Source organism: Drosophila takahashii, chromosome 3R (genome assembly GCF_030179915.1).
Source record: "Drosophila takahashii strain IR98-3 E-12201 chromosome 3R, DtakHiC1v2, whole genome shotgun sequence".
Taxonomy (NCBI): domain Eukaryota; kingdom Metazoa; phylum Arthropoda; class Insecta; order Diptera; family Drosophilidae; genus Drosophila; species Drosophila takahashii.
In genome coordinates this window covers 1,836,450-1,856,509 of record NC_091681.1, presented here as the reverse complement: position 1 = coordinate 1,856,509, position 20,060 = coordinate 1,836,450, and the positions used below count along the sequence as shown (strand labels likewise).

Genomic DNA, 20,060 nt, shown 5'->3' with positions numbered 1-20,060 from the left:
TAAATTCAATTCTATGTGAAATAAATTGAATGTTGTTCTAATTCTTTTCGAATTGAATGAATCCGAATGAATTATTTTATGAATTTTTTGAATTTTCCAAATTTTTTTTGTGCTTTCTTTTGAGAACGAAAAGTTGAAAATTTTTAACAAATCAATGTTAACTGTAAATAAAATTCAGGCAGATTTAATCACAAAATTATGGCCCTTTCTTCTTCAAAATAAATTGTCGTTTGAATTATTTCGGAATTCATGCCATTCATTCATTCAATTCTATTAAACTCAAAATTCCCCGTATCGCCGTCGTTATTTTTATGGAGCGTAGGTTCATTTGCACGCTGGCTTTGCTTTCGCTTGCACTAGATGTACAGTTATACATATTTGTAGGTTGTTGTTTGATCTAGAGTCTGTTTTGCTTTGTGTTTGAATAGCTGATCGAAGAAACGATTGATCTCAAGGAGAGTACAATTGTGACTGATTTTAAGATGTATCTTATTCTTATTTTAAAGTTGGTTAGCTGAGTAGCGGATATCTATTAGTCGAGGCACTCGACTATACCGTTCTCGCTTCTTTTTCTTCCTTGTTACATTTACTTTCGGACATTACACCTACCAAATTTTATAAAATGCGTTTTCAAAACTTTTTTCAAATGAATAATTTTTATGTATTTATATAATTTATTTCTAGGCTTGAAGTTTTAAAAGAAAAAACCAGTACGAACGGGGAGGTCAAAATTGAAGATGATGGCAAACTCAAACGGGATACTCGTGGTGAACGTTCACTGCCGAAGAATATTCCCCAAAATGAACTTGTAAGTAAAATATATTATTTGCATATGTTCTATAAAGCCAGACAAGAGTGTGTATTCGGCAAAATTTCTTTGACTTTTAGTTTATTTTCCTGCATTGCACACTGGGCCAGCCGATCCAATTTTTGGCCAAAAATACGTTATTGTTTTTTAAGAAAATTACCTTATTAAGTTAGAATTCCTAATCATAATACAATAAACTAATTTATGCCAAAGTTTTAAAAAATTCGGGCAAGTCGTTTTATTTAACTGTATTTTCAAAGTGGGAAATTCATCAAATATTAATAAAAATTAAAAAAAAATCTTGAAGTCAAAGATGCTGATGTAGCTTTTTGACTCTTCACGAAACTGTTAAATGTGATTATTTTTAACAAATAAAAAATATAATATAGGTCGTATGTCTTACTTCTTTCCTAAAATAAATCTATTTGTTCATTTTAACTTTTTTTTTTTTTTTGGCAAATTAGTAGGGGAGAGTGGGGGAATTTCGTCAGCATTTTTTCAAAGCTATTTTTTGTCCATCTTGAGACACGTTATCATATTTCTATTTTTATTGTTGAATGCGGTTAGCACCAAGCTTTAAAATGTGACATTCCCCTATTTTTTTAATTAGCTTGGTGATTTATAAAAAAATAAAATGTAAAACCAATATACTGGGGCAATCTCACCACACAGGGGGGTAAAATCACCACACAACTGGGGAAATTTCGTCACCTGAAAAATGTAGGGAGTTTAACGCCTGAAAATATGCTGAACTGATCAAGCGTACCATTTTTGTTGACGTCCTATATTTGTTGCTGCTGCTGGTAGTCTGTTCGTTAGCCAGCTCGTCAAATATAAAAATATGTATTTAAAATAGGTGCAAATTTACCCTTAGCGTAGGGTGGCGAAATTTCCCCAGACCGTACTTTTTTAGAAATAATTATTTTTCTTGCGAAATTAGGCGCGAAGTTAAAAATCACTGACGCAGAAATGCACATTATAGCACTGTGTATTATATAAAAAATCGTGTATCTTATTCCTTTTGAATTGTGGCATACAGAACAAATTTCGTCGAGAACTAAATGTAGCTTTTGAACTGTTAAAACACATTTAATATTATAGCTTAATTATCTTGGCCTTCTGTGCAAAACAAATGCATTGGTTGTGTCTGGCCGTCTTGAAGGACTAAAACAAAAAAATTATATATTTTTACGACTTATGGATTCCGAGATATTGCAGGTGACGAAATTGCCCCTGTGACGAAATTCCCCCACTCTCCCCTACTTTGTTTTTCAAGTGCCTTTGAGTGACATCCCCGAATAAGTTCATTCCTTAAAAAAAAAATTCGTTGATCATTTTACTAAAAGCGCATACCGCCGACTCGATGCGGTTTTGCCTTAATTTTCGGTAATTTTCGTTTTAATTGAAGGCTTAACTCGAAGTCGAGCTATTTTGATGAGCTTTGCTAAAAGAGCCCAAAAGTATGCCGTACTTTTTTTTTCTTCAGATTTTATTGAACTTTTTGCTCGTCATTATTTTATTTTCAGTCGAGTTTGTGCACTTGTATCGTACGGTCGTGTTAAGCTCCTAATTAGCAACCAGAGAGTGATCCTCAACTTCTTGTGTTGTGCTTATCAGCGTGTGATCTATTTTTGGACTCCGTACCGCCGGGGTCTTCACCGAGTCCGACTTATTTACCAACCGAGCATAGTGTAAGCGTTGTGTACGACTTTGCCCATTGGGCTCGGGCTTGTCTCTCGCTTGCGCTTCCACTGCCCAGCGAGAGATATGAAGTATAGACTTTTGAAGATTTTGAATTTGATTTCTATTATTTTCGTAATCGAAAACTATAGTAAATTAATAAATGGATGACTACACACCTTCTTATCCGCCGCTCCCAAAAGAGCTACCCGGATTTGAGAAGATAAAGAAAATTGCTGGCCAATCTCCAGCGGAACTTCGAACCCAGCTTGCAAGAGACTTGGCTCATAGGCATTTGGACGCCAGCTCAGCAACACCTGTAACTAACACCGTTATAGCTACGGGTGCCAGTTCTGGAACCACCACGTACACCGTTGCAGCTTCCTCATATACCAGCCCAGTTTCTACAGCAGGAACATCTCTGTCTTTGGGAGATAACAATCGTATTAATCTTATATTACCCGCTATGGGGTGCTCGTTTCAAGCACCTAGTACTATTCATAGCAGGAAACGAAACACTCCAAGCTGCGGTAAAGAAAGAGACGAAGAGAAGAAGAAAGTAGACTAAGGCAAATGTAAACAATGCCAAAATTGGCAATTTAAATCCAGCTTCGACCTCCAATGGACTTCGCAACAACCGCTTCGCACGAACGAACCAAATTGAGGAAATTGAGACAAATGAGGAGGCGACTGATCCCATTGGTCATGCGCAAATTTCAAGCCAAAAACCTCCATCCATATGTGTTCCAAAGGTCACTGATATCCTCACTCTGGAACGAAATCTTGATGAAATCATTGCAGCAAGTTATGAGATTCGAACATCTAAATTCGGAATTACTCGCATATACACTGACAGTGCAGAGTCATTCCGCAAAACGGTTCGTAGCCTGACTGCTTTAAATTGCGAGTTGTGGCATCATCAACTCCGTGAGGACAAGCCATTCAAGCTGAAACATACATTCCACAGTTCCAAAGGAGGAAAAAGAACGTTGCTTCACGGACAAAGGTTTCAACGTAGTGAATATTTACTGTCCAAGAAAGCCTGGCACTCGCGGCACTACGGCTGACGTTAATGTTGATGATAGACAAAATCTGTTTTATGTCAATCTCAAGATGGCTACGAATGTCGCCAAGTCGCTTGAAATAAAACAAATTGAAAGACACCGAGTTACAGTGGAAAAGGCTACTCGAAATCAGGACCTCGTCCAATGCTATAAATCCCATCTGCAGGTTTTAAAGGCTGCAAAGTCAGGATGTAACTAAGCAGGAAACTAAAATCTGGAAGAAGGCTAAGCAACTCAACTAACAGCAGGACCAACGAAAGCCAACACTGTCAACTATTCTCCATGTCAGCTACCAGAGCTGGCGTCTCTTATGCAGACATGGCAAGGAATAACCTTGCGAGCAGTACCAGCGCTGCAGCTACGCAGTCTGCCGCACATATACCTGGAGGTGACCGCAACCCCAACAAGAATTTGTCTACTTTGGAGAAGGCAATCTTCGATATTAACACTAGGCTGGATCAACTCTTCAAACTAGTCATGGAAACGATTGAGTCGAACAAGGCTTTTCGCGATCTAGTTCAGGTTCAAATTTCTAGAAAATGACATTATCAACAATAAAAATCGGATTATGAAATTCAAGAGGTATATTTCAGAAAAGTGAAGAACTTCGTCTTTTCCTTATTGATAACTGAATTGACATAATGCTCATTACCGAGACACACATGCGTCCCGGTCTTAATTTGTACCTTCCCGGCTATGACCAATACCTTGCCAATCACCCTAGCAACACCGCTAAAGGCGGCTCTGCTTTCCTTATCAAGACCAGCATTATCCACACGCAGAGTGAGCCCACAATGCGAACAGACTTACAGCTAGCTTGCATTCATATTCTAACAAATGGAGGTGTACTTAAAATAGCTTCTCTGTATATTCCTCCCAGCGAGCCTTGGACAAAAAACGATTTTGACCAGCTACTAGTCTCTCTAGGCCCAACATTTTTGGCTGGAGGTGACTTTAATGCCAATCATCAATGGTGGGGAAATTTAAGATCCTGTTGCTGGGGAATGCGTCTTCTAGAGGCCATAGTTTCTAGCTCAAGCCAAGTCCTAGCTACTGGAAAAAAATTGGTCACTCTAATTCGCAATATGTGAATGCAACATCAAAATTATTTAAAATGGGGCGCGCGAAAAACATACAAGAAGACATATTTATATTCAGGGGGGGTAGGGTCTTTGCCACCAAAAAATCGACTAACTTTGCGATTTTTTCTATAAAAACTGGTTGGATGGATTTAATTCTAACCGTTTGTATGTTATTTAGTGTCATTTAATTAACATCTACTAATTTTTATAGCCGATACTATTGGCTAAAATATTGGTGACAAAGCGATTGCTGTATCTCCGCTTAAAATGATCGGATTTTCATTTTGTTTTTCATTTCGCTTAAGAATTAAAATAAACCCGCCCCCTATGAAGGCCTTTTTTAAATTTTTTTTTATTTTTAAGAATATTTTTTCGAGAAAAACCCACTTAAAGATGCACTTATGAAGCTAAAGTCTTAGAGGTTAGGGTACTAGTTTTAGCATAGCTTCTAAAGTTTTTGTCCGATTGACTTTAAACTTTTTTGTACACTCTTAAGATGTTAATCTACAAAAAAAATTTTATTTTTAAATCGACATTTTTTTTTAGACAGAAACAACGATTTGAAGGACCTTTGTTCATCGGCATTTGCAAACGGCTTAATCTATCGTTTTCAAAGTTGTCGCATATTTGTGTACCTGTTACTCGAAGAGTAACGGTTTGGAGGACGCATTTCTGACCCTATAAAGTAGAAATATATGGGCACTTCCAAAATGTCGCTCGGGACATTTGCACACCTTTAAAGTTGAAAAAAAATTTTAACAAAAAAACAATGGATTTTAATTTTAATTATGGGCTTTTCTTTTCACTCTTCCCAAGCTCTATTTTTTGTAAAAATCTTGATTTTGTACCACTTTTAGTTTTTAAGATATCGTTAAAAAACTGCTGTATTCGCTCGGGACAAAAATAGAAGTGGATTTCGGGGAAGTTCATACAACACCAAAAATTATCGAATTCTATTTATTTTTTTTTAGAATGTTGTTCAAACATGTCGCTGTGAAATACTTTTGGTTTTACTCAAAAATTCTTTGCCTTTTTTTTTATGCAGTTTCAACCACATTGGTGGGGTTTGTCATAAAAATAATCAAACTATACTCCAAATTTGTAGTTAAGGTCAGTATCCAACTAATTAGAAACTAATATCGGGGCAAAATCATGTGGAAATGTGTTTTATTCAAGTTTCAAGGTTTTTGGTTTGGTGGACTTTTTGCTGGAAGTGCCCATATATTATATCAGTTTACAAAAAAAATCAATTAAATACCCCGTAAAGGCGACCTTTGTTTTTCCGGTAAGGTACATCTCCCTGATTAAGAAAAGAGCACCTAAAATTTTTTGTTTTCTAACCTTAGTTATGATAAACCGATTTGGCCATCAAAAAGTAATTTTACAGGTAAATTCCATCCTTCGACTTACAATGGTCTTATTTATTTTAAAAGTTCTGTAAAATACGCCTCTAGACGCCTGTAAAATAATTTAGGGCGCATATTTGTTTAAGCCTTATCACCGCATTAATTGGTTGTCAGGTAAACAAATTCCTTAAATGAACCATATATTTTTCAAACCGCGATTACATAAATACCGCCCAACACTGGGGTGTTTTTTTGGCATAAACTCTAGTTTTAAAGATAGGGCCTTAAAAATAATAACACAGGCCGACAAAATGTGACATGGGTCGATGTCCCGGCCTGCCACCATTTTATTTCGATAAATTAGGCTTTTCTAAGCATAAGTTGCCACTACGCCTATAGTCCATCAGCTCTGGTATTTGCGGTATCATTAATTTAAGAAAATCACAAATTTTCTTCGGCTTTTTTGATATATATTTTCAAGAGTGGTCAACCAATTTTGGTAATCTTTTCGGAATTAAATAGTTACATGTCTCTTTTATACGGTCGTTTTGGAAAATTCAATCCAACTCAACCACAAGAGGAGGTGGGCGCATTCGAAATTTTAAAGTCACAGCAAAGTTTAACAATCTTCATTTGTGAACAGCGTTTAAAAATTAAATAAAAATATTTTCTTCAACAATGCATTTTTGATCCAAAGACACCTTATGTCCTTACTGTTTAGGACACTCATCAGGTTTTTGTGAATTGTTTTGAAATTTTTGAAATTGTTTTTCTTACTTCCTTCACAGTGACGATACACAAACAGTGCCCAAACCTGTCACTATTATTTTGGCTTTTTCGGGTATCAATGTGACTCGGAGTCCCTGTTATAGGCGTTTTTGGCTGGATAGAATGACATCGTATTTTCCAAAGTCAACTAAGAAGAAAAAACGAAATCACAGCTGAATTTGCCTTTAAATTATACCCAAACAGCTGAAGAAATAACACTTTGCAGCATCAAAAATGTACCTCGATGGATGCAATATATTTGGATTCGTTAGTAATTCCCAAGTTAAACTGCGTTTTTTCAAAAAGTTCCCCGACGCAAGGATTCTTAGCAAAAGGACCTCAAAGTTCGAAAAATGCTGAAATTGGCTAACTTTCCGGAGCTCTCAGAGGCAAATCCGTTTGATGATTTGATTCGACGGTAAAGTTTTTTAAAAGATACACTCTTTATCTTTCAAACCCCATACTTTAGGATTATTATTAAGGCCTAGTACTCACATCAATCAAAAAGGCATTGAAACGAAAATTTCTATACAAAAATGACAGGCGGAAAATTTCGTGATCAAAAATTTGTATGGAGATTTTCATTTCGTAGGCTTTTTGATTGAAGTGAGTACTAGGCATAAGGGAGAAACAAATTTAAAAAAAAAACAGTCAAAAACAAGAAAGGAAGTTAACTTCGGTCAGCCGAAGTTTATATACCCTTGCAAGTATGCCTACCTAAAATGTTGTTTTTACATTGTCAAAAATCAAAAAGCCTACTTTCTATAAAGTTTTTTCTATTATTTTGTTAATTATTCCTATGGCAGCCATAAGATATAGTGGTCCAATCCGGCTCGTTCCGACATATGTACTACCTGCAATAGAAAGAAGACTTTTGGGAAAGTTTCATCGCGATAGCTTTAAAACTGAGGCACTAGTTCGCATAGAAACGGACAGACGGACATGGCTAGATGGACTCGGCTATTGATGCTGATCAAGAATATATATACTTTATGTGGTCGGAAACGTCTCATTCACTGCGTTGCAAACATCTGACTGAAATTATAATACCCTTTGCAAGGGTATAAACATATAAGCATACAGCTCCGGTCAAAATAGTAGTAGTGTTGCCGCCCTGTGTTTTTTTTGTTGTTGTAGTTTATCTTCTCCTGATAATATTGTATTGATTATAATTGTACTATTAGACTAAGGGCCGGTTTCTCGAGTCCCTGTCAAAGTCCCTGATAGCTATCTATTCGAAAAACTTAAATACCAGATAAACTGTTCGTAAAAGCAAATCGGCTTTCTCGACTGCTTTAATTTATCTGAACGAGAAACAATTACAGAGTGCTGTACACGCACAGAATTGTGCTGTGAAGGGTAAAAAATGGCGTGCTTCGATTATTTCAAAAGCAGTTTGGGTATAATTTAAAGGAAAAGTCAGCTGTGATTTCGTTTCATCTTCATAGTTGGCTTTGGGAAATCAGCTGTCATTCTATCGAGTCGAAAACGCTTAACAGGGACTCCGAGTCCCTGTCAAAGTTAGCTCGAGAAAGCCAAAATGCCTTAGCAGGGACTTTATCTGTTCGAGAAATGTTAGCCGGCACTCGAGAAACCGGCCCTAATTGGATAAACTTTAATAAACTTATTAACTGGCTATTGACGAAGTGCACGACAACTAAACACATATTTTTTTCCACACATTTTCTTGAACCTCCTACTAGGCAGCGCAAGTTTATTTCATCTGAGCGCCACGCTCCTTCTAACGCCCACAATCGCCCACTAACGATTTTAAAATGTGTCCTGCGCCCACATCTTTTAAGATTTCCGAGAAGTATAATGCATTTTTCAAATCGGACCATTCATTAAAAAGTTATACGTAATCAAATTGTTTATATATCTATCTTCCTCGCACTCCCTTTAATTGAGGTTCGATTATTAGATAGTCGGGACACCAACCCGAGTACAGCGTTCGCACTCCCTTTAGCTGAGTGAAGGGTATTAGATAGTCGGGACAACAACCCGAATTTATTAAGAGTAGTATTTTTAAAGAAAATTATGGGAATCACAAGCCATACTTAAGTGTTAAAGTTCCTTTTAAGCTGCAAATCAGATTTTAGCATGGATGATGACTTTGAAGTAACCAAATCCAGGCTTGGAAACTTTTGGATCGTCCAATTGGCCCATACTTCATATAAACATGATCCTAACTTAAGATAAAATACTAACCGTAGCCCCATTCTAGATTAAATATTTTAAAATTTATAAGTAACACAAGTGTACTTATTATTTTCACCGCACCAAAACTATAATAACTATAGTGATATCTCTTAGCAAGTGAGGATGTAATGACTATACTTATTATTTTGACCAGTAGTGTAGACGATCGGGTCGATTTTCAAACTTGATCTGCGTACACATGTTTTAGGACAGGGGTGCTCAAAACTGCCTTATGGCTGTGCATTTACAAACACAATTCACACACAGTCATGAAAACGACAACAACACTTTGCATTTTGAGTTGAGGAGAAAATAAGTTTAATGGAATTGTTGTTGGCTTGGCTCAATACGGATAGCGACACAAAGAGGAACTTGCGTTGTGCGTAGAAGAGTATGGTATGTGCCTCTCCGTATGCTAAGTGCCGAAACAAAAACAAATGTGCCCGCGTGCTATAGGACTGAGCACCCCTGTTTTAGGAAAGTTTTAAGTCGCTACCTTTTAAACTGAGCTCGCAAACGGTATTGAAACAGACATACCGACGGACAGACGGTCAGACGGACATGGCTATATCGACTCCCCTATTGATCCTCATCAATAATATATACTTTATATATACTTTATGGGGTCAAAAAACTTTTCCTTCACTGCGTTACAAACTTCAGACCAAAATTTGTATACCCTCTGGCAGGGGTATAAAAATACAAGGAAAAATAGTAAAATAATAAGTAAATAGAAAGATTTATCTAAAAAATTCGGTGAAAGACGCCTCTACATGCCTGTAAAATATTTAAGGGCACTATGTTCTATAAATTCCATCCTTCGAAGTACAATAGCAGGCATCTAGAGGCGTCTTTCACCGAATTGTTTAGATAAATCTTACTATTGTACTGCGAAGGATGGAATTTATAGAATTTTTCCTAAGAACGTGAAAAGTAAAATTATATTTTCAAGGCGTTAGAATGCCTATTAAAAATTCCCTCCACAATTTTAAGGCTACGCCACTGTTATCTTCGAAAAACCTACTGTGTGAAATCACGGCCAACTAGTTACATAAGGGTGACTTAAAAATACTTGCTACTTTTTACGTTCTTAAGGAAAAAATTCTATATGGGCACTTCCAAAATGTCGCGCGGGACATTTGCACACCTTTAAAGTTGATAAAAAATTGTAAAAAATTGTTTTCCTTTTCACTCATCCCAAGCTCTATTTTTTTGTAAAAATCTTCATTTTGTACCACTTTTAGTTTTTAAGATATCGGTAAAAAACTGCCTATTCGCTCGGGACAAATGTAGAAGTGGATTTCGGGGAAGTTCATACAACACCAGAAATTAGCAAATTCTGATGGAATATTTGAATGCGATTTTTTTTAGAATGTTGTTCAAACATGTCGCTGTGAAATACTTTTGGTTTTACTTAAAAATTCTTTGACATTTTTTTTTTATGCAGTTTCAACCACATTCGCTCGGGACATGTCGCTCGGGACATTTTTTCCGACTGTTTTGTAAAGCGGATTTCTTTACCTCTATCTCTCAATTGCTGGATGTTTTGACTTTAACATAATAGTTTAGCATGTGAATGAAGCATTCAGTACAGAAAAATGTCACATATTAGCATTCCTATAGGATAAATTAACAACAGAAGACAGGTCCAAAAAATAACAAAAAAATAGCCAAAAACTGATTTTTGCGTATATTGGTGGGGTTTGTCATAAAAATAATCAAACTATACTCCAAATTTGTAGTTAAGGTCAGTATCCATCTAATTAGAAACTAATATCGGGGCAAAATCATGTGGAAATATGTTTTATTCAAGTTTCAAGGTTTTTGGCTTGGTGGACTTTTTTCTGGAAGTGCCCATATAATCTATCCTTCGAAGTACAATAGTGGGATTTATTTCAAAAATTCGGTGAAAGACGCGTCTAGAACCCAGTAAAATATTAAAGCTTAACAACTTGAATATAAATAAGCCTTCTTGTATGATTTTCGCTCGCCCCAAAATTTCGATTTTGCTTAATTACACATGGGCTGAAAAGCCCCGGGCCTAAAACAGAAAACACGGTTTTTTTTGGTTCAAATTTAGCTTTATTCATCAACGTAATCTCCATGAAGAGCAACGCAATCATTCCAGCGCCGCTCTAAAATTTCAATACCACTTTTGTAGAACGATTTATCTTTTGCCTCAAAATAGGCCTCAGTTTCAGCAATAACCCCTTCATTTGTGGGATATTTCTTACCGGCCAGCATTTTTTTCATGTCTGCGAACAGCCAGTAGTCACTGGGAGCCAAATCTTGCGAATACGGTGGATGTGGGAGCAATTCGAAGTTCAATTCCTGTAGTTTTGTCATTGTTTTGATTGACTTGTGACACGGTGCGTTGTCTTGATGAAACAAAATTTTTTTTTCTTTGCCATATGCGGTCGTTTCGTTGCTATTTCGGCCTTCAAACGCTCCAATAACGCTATGTAATATTCACTGTTGATGTTATGTCCTTTCTCAAGATAGTCGATGAATATTACACCACGCATATTTCAAAATACCGATGCCATAATCTTTCCAGCCGATTGTTGTGCTTTCGGGCTCTTTGGTCGAGGTTCACCAGTTGCTGTCCACTCAGATGACGATCGTTTTGATTCCGGAGTGAAGTGATGGATCCATGTTTCATCCATTGTCACATATCGACGCAAAAATTCCTGTTTGTTACGTTTAAACATTTCCAAACACTTCTCAGAATCATCATCACGTTGTTGTTTTTGGTCAGCAGTGAGCAAACGCGGCACCCACTTTTAACAGAGCTTTCTTATAGTCAAATGCTCTTGCAATATAAAGCCAATACGTTCTTTTGATATCTTTATGATGTCAGCTAACTCACGCAACTTAACTTTTCGATCATTCAAAACGATTTTGTGAATTTTTGTGATGTTTTCTGGTGATACCGCCTCATTTGGACGCCCACTGCGTTCTGCATCATCGGTGTCTCTACGACCACGTTTAAAGTCAACAAAACAACGTTTTATTGTTGTTTCTGATGGAGCGGAGTCCCCATAACACTTTTCAAGCCATTGCTTCGCTTGAAGGGTATTTTTTCTTATCAAGAAGCAGTGCAAAATTAAAACACGAAATTGTTTTTGATCCATTGTTTTGAAAAGTTTAAAAGTAGCGTCACTCTTAGCCCAATAACTCACAAACCAATGATTGGAATTTCACAAAACTTTAACAGCGGTCTCTTGATGGATAGTACTAACAGAAAAAAATGTGACTGCAATAAAACTAGCGCCATCTATATGTAAGGCCCGGGACTTTTCAGCCCATGTGTTAAATTACGAATTAGACTGATCATACAGACAGACCTACAGAGTTTTGCACAAATACAATATACCCCTTTTACTCTACGAGTAACGGGTATAAAAAAGCCCTTCCCAAAGCCGTTTAGGAATGTTTACTTCTAAAGTTTTTGCCCGATTGACTTAAAACATTTTTGGTATAATCTTAAGATGTTAATCTACACAAAAAAAAATTATTTTTTCGCAAGACTTCACCCTCCTTAAGTTACAGATGCCCTTTATGCAAAGAATTTTTGGTTTTTTGAAATTGAGACATGGGTGGATTAATTCAGACGGCAAATTGGTTTTGCGGCTATGTGGCAACACCACATCAGAAAAGCTAACTAATTGTCAAAAATTAGTCGAAAAATGCCATACATAAAAACATTTTAAACAAAATTAGTCAACATAACAAGTATTTTAAGACTTTAAATATATTTTTTTTCTAAATAATTAAATATCAATTTACAAACTTAGTAATATATAGTTAAAATTTATAACATGAATCATTATTAAAGCTAATTTTTAATTTCTTTATTATAGGTTTTGCAATCGTCTAATAAATATTCTGGACTTGACGAAGAAGGATCGGAATAAAATATTTGTATGTTTCTTATAAATAAATAAAAATAAAGAAAGCATATGTAGCATAATTTAAACAAGTTTTAGTTAGTTTTTGGTTTTATGCGAGGGAATGCGTGACCAGAATTTAAATGAAAACATTTTTTCTTCAAAACCTTAATAAACTTTTCATATTTCATGCTGGAATGAAATCCCATAAAAAAACAGTCGAATTTATACAAAACAAGAGAGAACGCTATAGTCGGGTTCGTGTCCCGACTATCTAATACCCGTCACTCGGCTAAAGGGATTGCGAGGGAGATGAATATATAACATTTTTTTGATTGCGTATAACTTTTTAATGAATGGTCCGATTTGAAAAATGTCTTTTACATTTCGATAGGTATAAATATACACAACAAAATTGCATTTATACTTCTCGGAAATCTTCAAAGATGTGGGCGCAGGACACATTTTAAAATCGTGAGTGGGCGATTGTGGGCGTTAGAGGGGGCGTGGCGCTTGACTAAAATAAACTTGCGCTGCGTAGGAAGCCAAAGAATATGTGTGGGAAATCTCAACCTTCTAGCTTTTGTAGTTTCCGAGATCTCAGCGTTCATTCAGACAGACAGACGGACATGGCTAGATCGACTCGGCTAGTGACCCGGATCAAGAATATATATACATTATGGGGTCGGAAACGCTTCCTTCTAGCTGTTACATACATTTGCACGAATACAATATCCCCTTTTACTCTTCGAGTAAAAAATACCAAAAAAATACAGAACAAGAAAGGAAGCTACCTTCGGCCAGCCGAAGCTTATATACCCTTGCAGATAAAAGAATGCTCACTCGGTGCAGTTTCAGGGATTCCAGATTAGGCGTTTCTATTCATTTAAATTTTGTTTTTAAGTAGTCAAGAATCAAAACGCCTACTTCGGCCAGCCGAAGCTTATATACCCTTGCAGATAAAAGAATGCTCACTCGGTGCAGTTTCAGGGATTCCAGATTCGGCGTTTCTATTCATTTAAATTTTGTTTTTAAGTAGTCAAGAATCAAAACGCCTACATCCTACAAAGTTACAATGAATTTTCTTATATTTGTATGAATATTCCTATGGGAGCCTTAAGATATAGTGGTCCGATCCGGCTCGCTCCGACATATGTACTACCTGCAATAGAAAGAAGACTTTTGGGAAAGTTTCATCGCGATAGCTTTAAAACTGAGAGACTAGTTCGCATAGAAACGGACAGACGGACATGGCTAGATAGACTCGGCTGTTGGTGCTGATCAAGAATATATATACTTTATGTGGTCGGAAACGTCTCCTTCACTGCGTTGCAAACATCTGACTGAAATTATAATACCCTCTAGAAGGGTATAAAAATGACTTTTTTTGTCCATATAACAGGTATTGTCCTGGAAAATTATCCAAGGATACTCAAATTACTTAGCTTAGTTGGGGATGCATCTAACTAGAATCAAATATCAGTGCAAAATCATATAGAAATATGTTTTTTCAAGTTCTACGCTTTTTGGCTTGGTTGACATCCCCAGAGAATTGCCCATATTCAAAAAACAGAAAACCGTGAATTATTTGGCATATGGATGCATATTTATTTATTTATTTATTTATTTAAAGTTAGCAAATATCTGCCAACATAAACATAGTACCCTACTCACATGAAGTGGGAGGTGGCAAGGACAGGTAAGTTAGGATGTTTGTTACAATTAAATTAACAGAGCATTCCGAAAATATCAAAAAATACAGTTCATTATATTGCGAACATAAAACGCGAAATGGATCATGTAACTGAAAGTTAGTTTTTAAAATATCGAGGGCAATTGGTCGAAAGTGCCGAGTAGACCTTACAGGGATGGAGAAACGAATTTGACCAAGAAGGTAGCTTGAATTTACAAGTCCAGTAATTAATTTGTGCAGGAACATAACACCATGGCAGGTTCGACGATCCTTGAGGGAGGGCAGGTTAAGTAGACGCAGTCTATCCACGTACGATGGCAGGTGTCGATGTGTTTCCCAGTTTAAACCACGTAGAGCAAACAAAAGGAACTGTTTCTGTACCGACTCGATAAGGTCCTGATAAATAGTATATTGGGGTGACCAAACACACGAGCAGTATTCGAGAATTGGACGAACCAAGGAAATGTATAAATGTTTTGTGGTGTAGGGGTCCTCAAATTCCTTCGACCAACGCTTAACAAAGGCAAAACCCCTTTTGCTTTACTAACTATGATACCAATGTGATTAGAGAAATTTAAGTTGTGGTTGAATAACACTCCAAGGTCTGTAACGGAATTTATGCGTTCAAGTTCATTGGACCCAATAGAATATGTAGTGAGGAGAAGCTTCTTCCGATAAAAGAACATAAAGTTACATTTAGAATTGTTCGAGTTTCGACTTTAGTGTCAAGCTAACCGGTTGTGTTTATTTCGGAGATCCCGTGTTTCATAAAAACTGTATAAAAATTTGATTTTTTTCATAATTTTTTGGTTTTTGCCGGCCTTGCCCACGCTATTGGCAGGTCGGCTGTTCCACTAACTGTTTCTTTTCCGAATTCTATTAGTTTCGGTACGACGGTTGCAATGTTGGATGCTAGAGCTCCAATGAGCAAAGATGTCTATTATTTTCGAGCTGAATCTACGGCCGACGGTCATGAAAATAAGGTAGCTCACTCGAAGGATAACGAATCACATGGAACGAAACATTCAGTCTCTGCCAAAGACCAAGTATCTCGACCGCCAGTAAATACCGATGAGGTCGTAAAAAAAGCCGTGCTCAAGGCATCCAGAAATGCCAAGGCAACTGCCTTTGATGCAAATAGGTGCCTCTCTGACGTTTCTGATGAATCAGCTTACGAGGATCTAGAAATGATTAATGTTGATGTGAAGTCGAATATGCAAATAAGCCCCAGGTGGATTAGCAAGAGTGTTGCTGATGAAGAGCGTTTCACTCAGGTAAAGTACCTAAAAAAAAGGAGGAACCTTGACCAACTCAATGGTAGTACTCATAAGTCTGCACTTCTGAAGTCGGGCCAGGATCAAAACCATCCTCAGGCTTCTGTTAAAAATGTGAACTTACTGTCACCCCCTTCTAATAGAGAATATTTAGGAACGAATAATAATTTTTGGTATTCTATCTGATGATGAAGATACAATGAACTCTACTGGCGATACACAGATTCAAGGAAAGGGCCCTTTAATGTGTTTTAAATGTCAATCGTTTAATCATTCAAAAAACTTTTGCATGTTTTCACCTAAATGTGCTAGGTGCGCTGGCGACCATGACACCAAGGAGAAGGATAAATGCCCAGCTCTGAAAGAGGATCAGTATCAACTGTGGCTCAAATCCCGCAGTTGTCCTGCCTATCTAGAACAGTGTGAGAAAAGCAAATCTAATAGCACTCCAGAACGTCAACGTTCTCAAAAGCAAACGGTTGCTGCTCCGATCCCAAGCCAGAATGCTTGGTTCCCTTTGCGTCCTCCTGTTTCCTCAAGTCAGCCATTGACGTCATCAAATTCATTTAAAAATTTATTGAGTCCGCTAAGTCAGCCTAATTTTGAAAATACTACTAAGGCCTCTGTGGTAGAACAACCTGCTCAGGACAGACTCTTGGAATTTATTAATAACTTACAAAAGCAGCAAGAGGCTGCTGTAAATGCCCAAGCGGCGGCAATTGAAAAACTACTGGAACGTTTTGATCAAATGATATCAGTCATGACGACGACGCTGCAAATGCTACAGAGCGTGATGTCCAAGCACGCCATTGAGTCAACGCGCCGCAATGACTAACTACTGATTAAATATAATAATATGGAACGCTAATAATTTAGGTAGCAAATTCTTGGAGGTGAAGCACTTCCTCCAGGAACGTAACATTGATATTTTGTTAATCTCAGAGACTCATTTCTCCAGCCGTTCATTCTTTCAAATCCATGGATATGCTGTGCACTGCGCCAACCACCCTGATGATAGAAATCGGGGTGGAGCTGCTATCATTATTAAATCGTCCCTGGACTATCACCTGAGCAACACAATAACTGAGCCTCATCTGCAAGCAATTGCTATAAGTTTGGTCACGTCGTTTGGAAGAAATTCGTTTAGCGCTGTCTACTTTCCTCCTGGTCATCGTCACTTGTGGCCAGCTGCGGAATTTCTGCGCCTTTTCGGCTCTGTGGGTAGCCGCTTTATTATTGGAGGTGATTGGAATGCACACCATAGCTTCTGGGGTTGCAGACGGTCCTGCCCTCGTGGAAACACTCTGATGTCTGTTGTCTCTAGCTCAACCATGCAGATTCTGGCCACGGGGGGACCCACGCATTTTCCCTGGATTAATAATAATCTTCCGACTGCCATTGATTTTGCAGTGTATAGAGGTATCCCGTGCAGCCATCTTTCCATCTCTGAATGTTCGGGCCTTTCTTCTGATCATATCCCGCTCCTGATATATTTCTCTGTGGCTGCCTATCAGGTCATCACCAAAACTAGGCTTCTACCTCGGGGCTCGGATATTAGAAGTTTCAGTGCCAGGCTCACTGCTTTGACTAAAGAAAACCCTCCGCTTGTCACTGCGGATGACGTTGATTCGTTTGCTCAGGTTTTGGTAGACAAGATCCATCAAGCCGCCCCTCCTGCTAGAAGTGTACCTATACCGCCGCCAACATGGGCTTCTTCGAAACCTGAAATTGCAGTATTGGCCAGACAAGGTCGTACACTTCGCCGCGTTTGGATGAGGACAAGACATACCCTGGACTTGGCAAGGTGGAGGGCTGCCGTGTCAGAACTTCGAAAAGTCCTTCGATTGGCAAAATCTGAATTTTTCGTGAATCATCTCAGTGCCATTGATCCCAACCAGGATCATGGGCTTGCATTATGGAAATGCACACGAAATCTGAAAAGACAACCTCTTCACGGGTTTTCTCTTAAACGGAGCGATGGCACTTGGGCTCACAGTGATTCTGAAATAGCAGATGTATTTGCAGATGATCTGGAAAACCGATTTACTCCGTTCGATTTCGCAACTGACCAGGAAGTTCGAGCCACAATTTCTAGGTTTGGACTCTCTTTCGGTCCTCCTGTTGTTGTGCGACCAGTGGATGAGGAAGAGGTCCGTGATCATATTAAACGATTGGTCCCAACAAAAGCTCCTGGTATGGATAAGGTCGATGGTAAAGTTGCAAAGTCACTTCCCAACTCTGTCATTGCACAGCTCTGCCTTCTCTTTAATGCGTCACTCAACATTGGCCATTTTCCATCACCTTGGAAAAGTGCTCTAGTTATAATGGTCCCCAAAAAGGGCAAAGATCCGTGCTCCCCTGAGTCCTACAGGCCAATAAGTCTCCTGTCCACGTTTTCCAAGATTTTTGAGCGGATCGTACTTAACAGGCTCCTGGATATTGACACCTTTAATGACGCATTACCAAACCATCAATTTGGTTTCCGTAGTCGCCACTCCGCTGCCGAACAGGTTCACAGAGTCGTAAACCACATTCTAGATGCCTTAGAAAATCATAAATATTGCTCGGCTGTTTTTCTTGATGTCAGACAGGCTTTTGACAGGGTTTGGCATGAAGGTCTATTCTATAAATTAATGTTACTACTGCCTGAGGGACTCTGGAAGCTCATTGTGTCATTTCTGGACCATAGGATGTTTGCCGTTGACGTTCGTGGACATCTTTCTGGACTACGTCTAATTCGTGCTGGTGTACCACAGGGAAGCGTCCTTGGCCCGGTTCTGTACACAATTTACACTTCGGATCTCCCAAACCCAGTGGTTCGTGGTACTCTCCTTGCCACCTATGCAGATGATACTGCATTCCTAGCTACTGGCAGCACCCCCTCCTCGGCCTCGTGGCGTGTCCAGACATTTTTGAACGAGTTTGAATGTTGGGCCTCTTGTTGGAATATTGCGCTAAACGTTGATAAAACGCAACACGCCACCTTTGCCCTTCGACCTGCCCGATTCCGCAGTCTTTACTTGGATGGTGATAGACTTAAGCACGAGCAGAGAGTAACATACCTCGGTGTTACCTTAGACCGCCCTCTATGCTGGAAGGGACTGATTGACCGTGTCTGTGGGTCAGCGAGGACCAAACTGGACAAAATGGACTGGCTACTTCGCTCAGATAGCGGATTATCCCTTCAGGCCTAGGTGCGGCTCTTTAAAGCCATTGTTCTCCCGACCCTAAATTGGGGAATAACATGCTGGGGCACCGCTTGCGACACGTCGCTAAGAAGGGTTCAGACTTGCATCACAAAAGCATTACGGAGGATGCTTGGGGTGAAGTGGCATCATTACGTTGAAAATAGCGTTTTATTTCGAGGCACAGGAGTACCAACAGTGACTGAGATGATAACTCAGTTCTCGAATCGATACAGGGATCGGCTTCTGGTACATTCTAACCGCCTGGCTAGACGTCTTGCCACACCACTGGGCCGACGTCGTCTCCGCAGACGACACCCGGCGGACTTATGGATTCTCGGCCGTGATAGACACGGGCGACTTTTATAATTCACCCAAATGAAGTAACATGCCCCACTGTGACTCAACTACCCGCAGATTTCGGTATTATTTTTCTTTAATTATATGCCGACAAACATAAAAACAAGAACTATTTTCTTGTGAGGCGTGTTAAATAAAAATGTGAATTGTTCAAAAACAACAAATTTTGGATGCACCATGAATTCAGATTGTTCAGATCAGCTTGCAAAAGTGCCTGGGAATCGGGATTCGATAACGGCAAACAGAGTTTTACGTCGTCAGGATGATGAGCAGAGAGAACAACTTGGGGCAAGTCATTTATGAAAATTCCAAAACAGTAAGGGTCCTAGGTGGCTCCCTTGCGGAACACCAGAGGTCACGTAAACAAGGTTTGAGACTGTGCTTTTAAAAGCAATTCTGAGTTCGGTTCGTCAGGTAGGCTGAGATCCACTTAGTCAACGTGATCGGGAATCCTAATAGTATTAATTTTTTCAGGGATATCTGAAACAGTTTAGATAGCGGTTTGCACAAAGCATCGGCACATTTTTTTAAGATACAGCTCGGTACAAGATCAGGGCCAGAAGAGAAAGACGTCTTGATTGTGTGCAAATTTTGTAAAACATCGTCCTCACTATTTAGGGGTGTGAAAAAGCAGTTGGAATGAGGAAGAGGGTATGGGTAGGAAGAGGTGTTATCGTAACTAAAAGAAGAGTACGTGGACTGGAAGAATTG

General features: G+C 38.5%; 1 protein-coding gene across 3 annotated transcripts in view; it reads left to right on the top strand.

Annotated features, from left to right (window-relative positions):
* The window catches only part of eIF4B (eukaryotic translation initiation factor 4B), a 32,770-nt gene extending 19,841 nt beyond the window's left edge, over positions 1 to 12,929 (top strand). For 2 of the 3 annotated variants that reach the window (XR_011419032.1, XM_070216744.1), the window contains 2 exons: positions 685 to 808; positions 12,811 to 12,929. Coding sequence is in view for 2 of the 3 variants with exons in the window: in XM_070216744.1 (XP_070072845.1) it covers positions 685 to 808; positions 12,811 to 12,864 (178 nt within the window). In the remaining variant the exon portion in view is untranslated. Of the gene's footprint in view, positions 1 to 684; positions 809 to 888; positions 997 to 12,810 lie in introns of those variants that run through there. The other variant, XM_070216743.1, reaches the window with a different exon arrangement.
* Positions 12,930 to 20,060: the final 7,131 nt, after the last annotated feature.